Raw genomic sequence first — 1,214 nt, 5'->3', positions numbered from 1 at the left:
CTAAATTCGAATGGTGAAATCCACATCCCTACTAGGTGGCAATTTTGGAATTTCATCAGGGAAGACATCTGCATACTCTCCCACTACTGGAATCATACTGATTTTCTCTGCGGTGCTATTCTTCTCTATATGAGCCACTATCATAAAACAGGTGGCTGCAGCTTCCACTTCATTTATCGCTCTTTGAGTTGAGATTAACTCCAATCCCCCGTGTTCTGGGAATACCAAACTGCACCGTCCACAATAAATTATAATGTGATTGTTAGATAGCCAGTCCATCCCAAAGATTACATCCAGTCCCTCCAAAAGCCAAGCACACCAAGTTCACCTTGAATCTGTGACCTGCCACTTCCATTGAACACCCAAAGCAGACTGAACTATTAGCTACTTGACCCGAGGAGGGAGTTGAAACAAGCAACTCACAACCCAAATCGCATTTCACCAAATTCAATCTCCCCACACACACATTAGCAATGAAAGAATGTGTTGCTCCAGAATCGAACAACACTAATACTAACTGACCCAACAATAAACATGGCTTGAGGATAATGTTACCTGATTTAGTAGCCTCTGTGGAGGTCAAGGCAAAGACCCTGCCAGCCGCTCTAGCTCTTTTTGCTAGCGATGCTGCTGGCTTCTTCACACCCAAATTCTTCTTTTCTGGGCAATTATTGGTAAAGTGTCCCGATTTGTCGCATATGAAACACTTGCGACGGTCACCTGATCCCCCTACACCCCTTGTCAGTTGCCGACAATTTCTCTTTAAATGGTGTCCGCCACACTGATAGCAAGTAGGACCCTGAGATGTTTGTGGTCGACTGTAAGGCTTCTTCATTTGCCTCGCCTCTGCGACATTTTTCTAATGTCTAGCAACGGGAGGAAGGCCCTTCTCCAGGTGCTCAACACTCTTGGCCTGTTCCACTAAGACTGGAAATCTTCTCTCTTTCAAAGGTGTCACCACCTTCTTTAGTTCATGTTTGAGTCCTCGCTCAAACTTCAAGCACCTCCAATCCTCAGTAATGTTCTGTGAATAGTATCTTGCTAGGTGCTCAAACTTATTCACGTATTCCTGCACAGTCATATCCCTTTGCTATAGTGCAAGGAACTCAGCTTCCCTGTCCTGCCTGGCTGTGTCGGGGAAATACTTCTCCAGGAACTAAGTCCTGAAGCTAGTCCACTCCACCTGTTCATCCCGGGTCTGCATCTGCTGTTGC

At 45.7% G+C, this 1,214-nt stretch overlaps 1 protein-coding gene across 1 annotated transcript; it reads right to left on the bottom strand.

Annotated features, from left to right (window-relative positions):
* LOC114170179 lies at window positions 1–835 on the bottom strand. The gene is made up of 2 exons (XM_028055661.1): window positions 318–835; window positions 1–229 (listed from the first exon to the last, which is right to left on the bottom strand). Exons 1-2 carry the CDS (start codon window positions 833–835, stop codon window positions 1–3), a joined length of 747 nt encoding a protein of 248 aa, XP_027911462.1.
* Window positions 836–1,214: the final 379 nt, after the last annotated feature.

Source organism: Vigna unguiculata, chromosome 11, assembly GCF_004118075.2.
Source record: "Vigna unguiculata cultivar IT97K-499-35 chromosome 11, ASM411807v1, whole genome shotgun sequence".
In the NCBI taxonomy this organism is placed as follows: domain Eukaryota; kingdom Viridiplantae; phylum Streptophyta; class Magnoliopsida; order Fabales; family Fabaceae; genus Vigna; species Vigna unguiculata.
The sequence above is the reverse complement of the archived record's forward strand: the minus strand, read 5'-3'. Positions and strand labels throughout refer to the sequence as shown.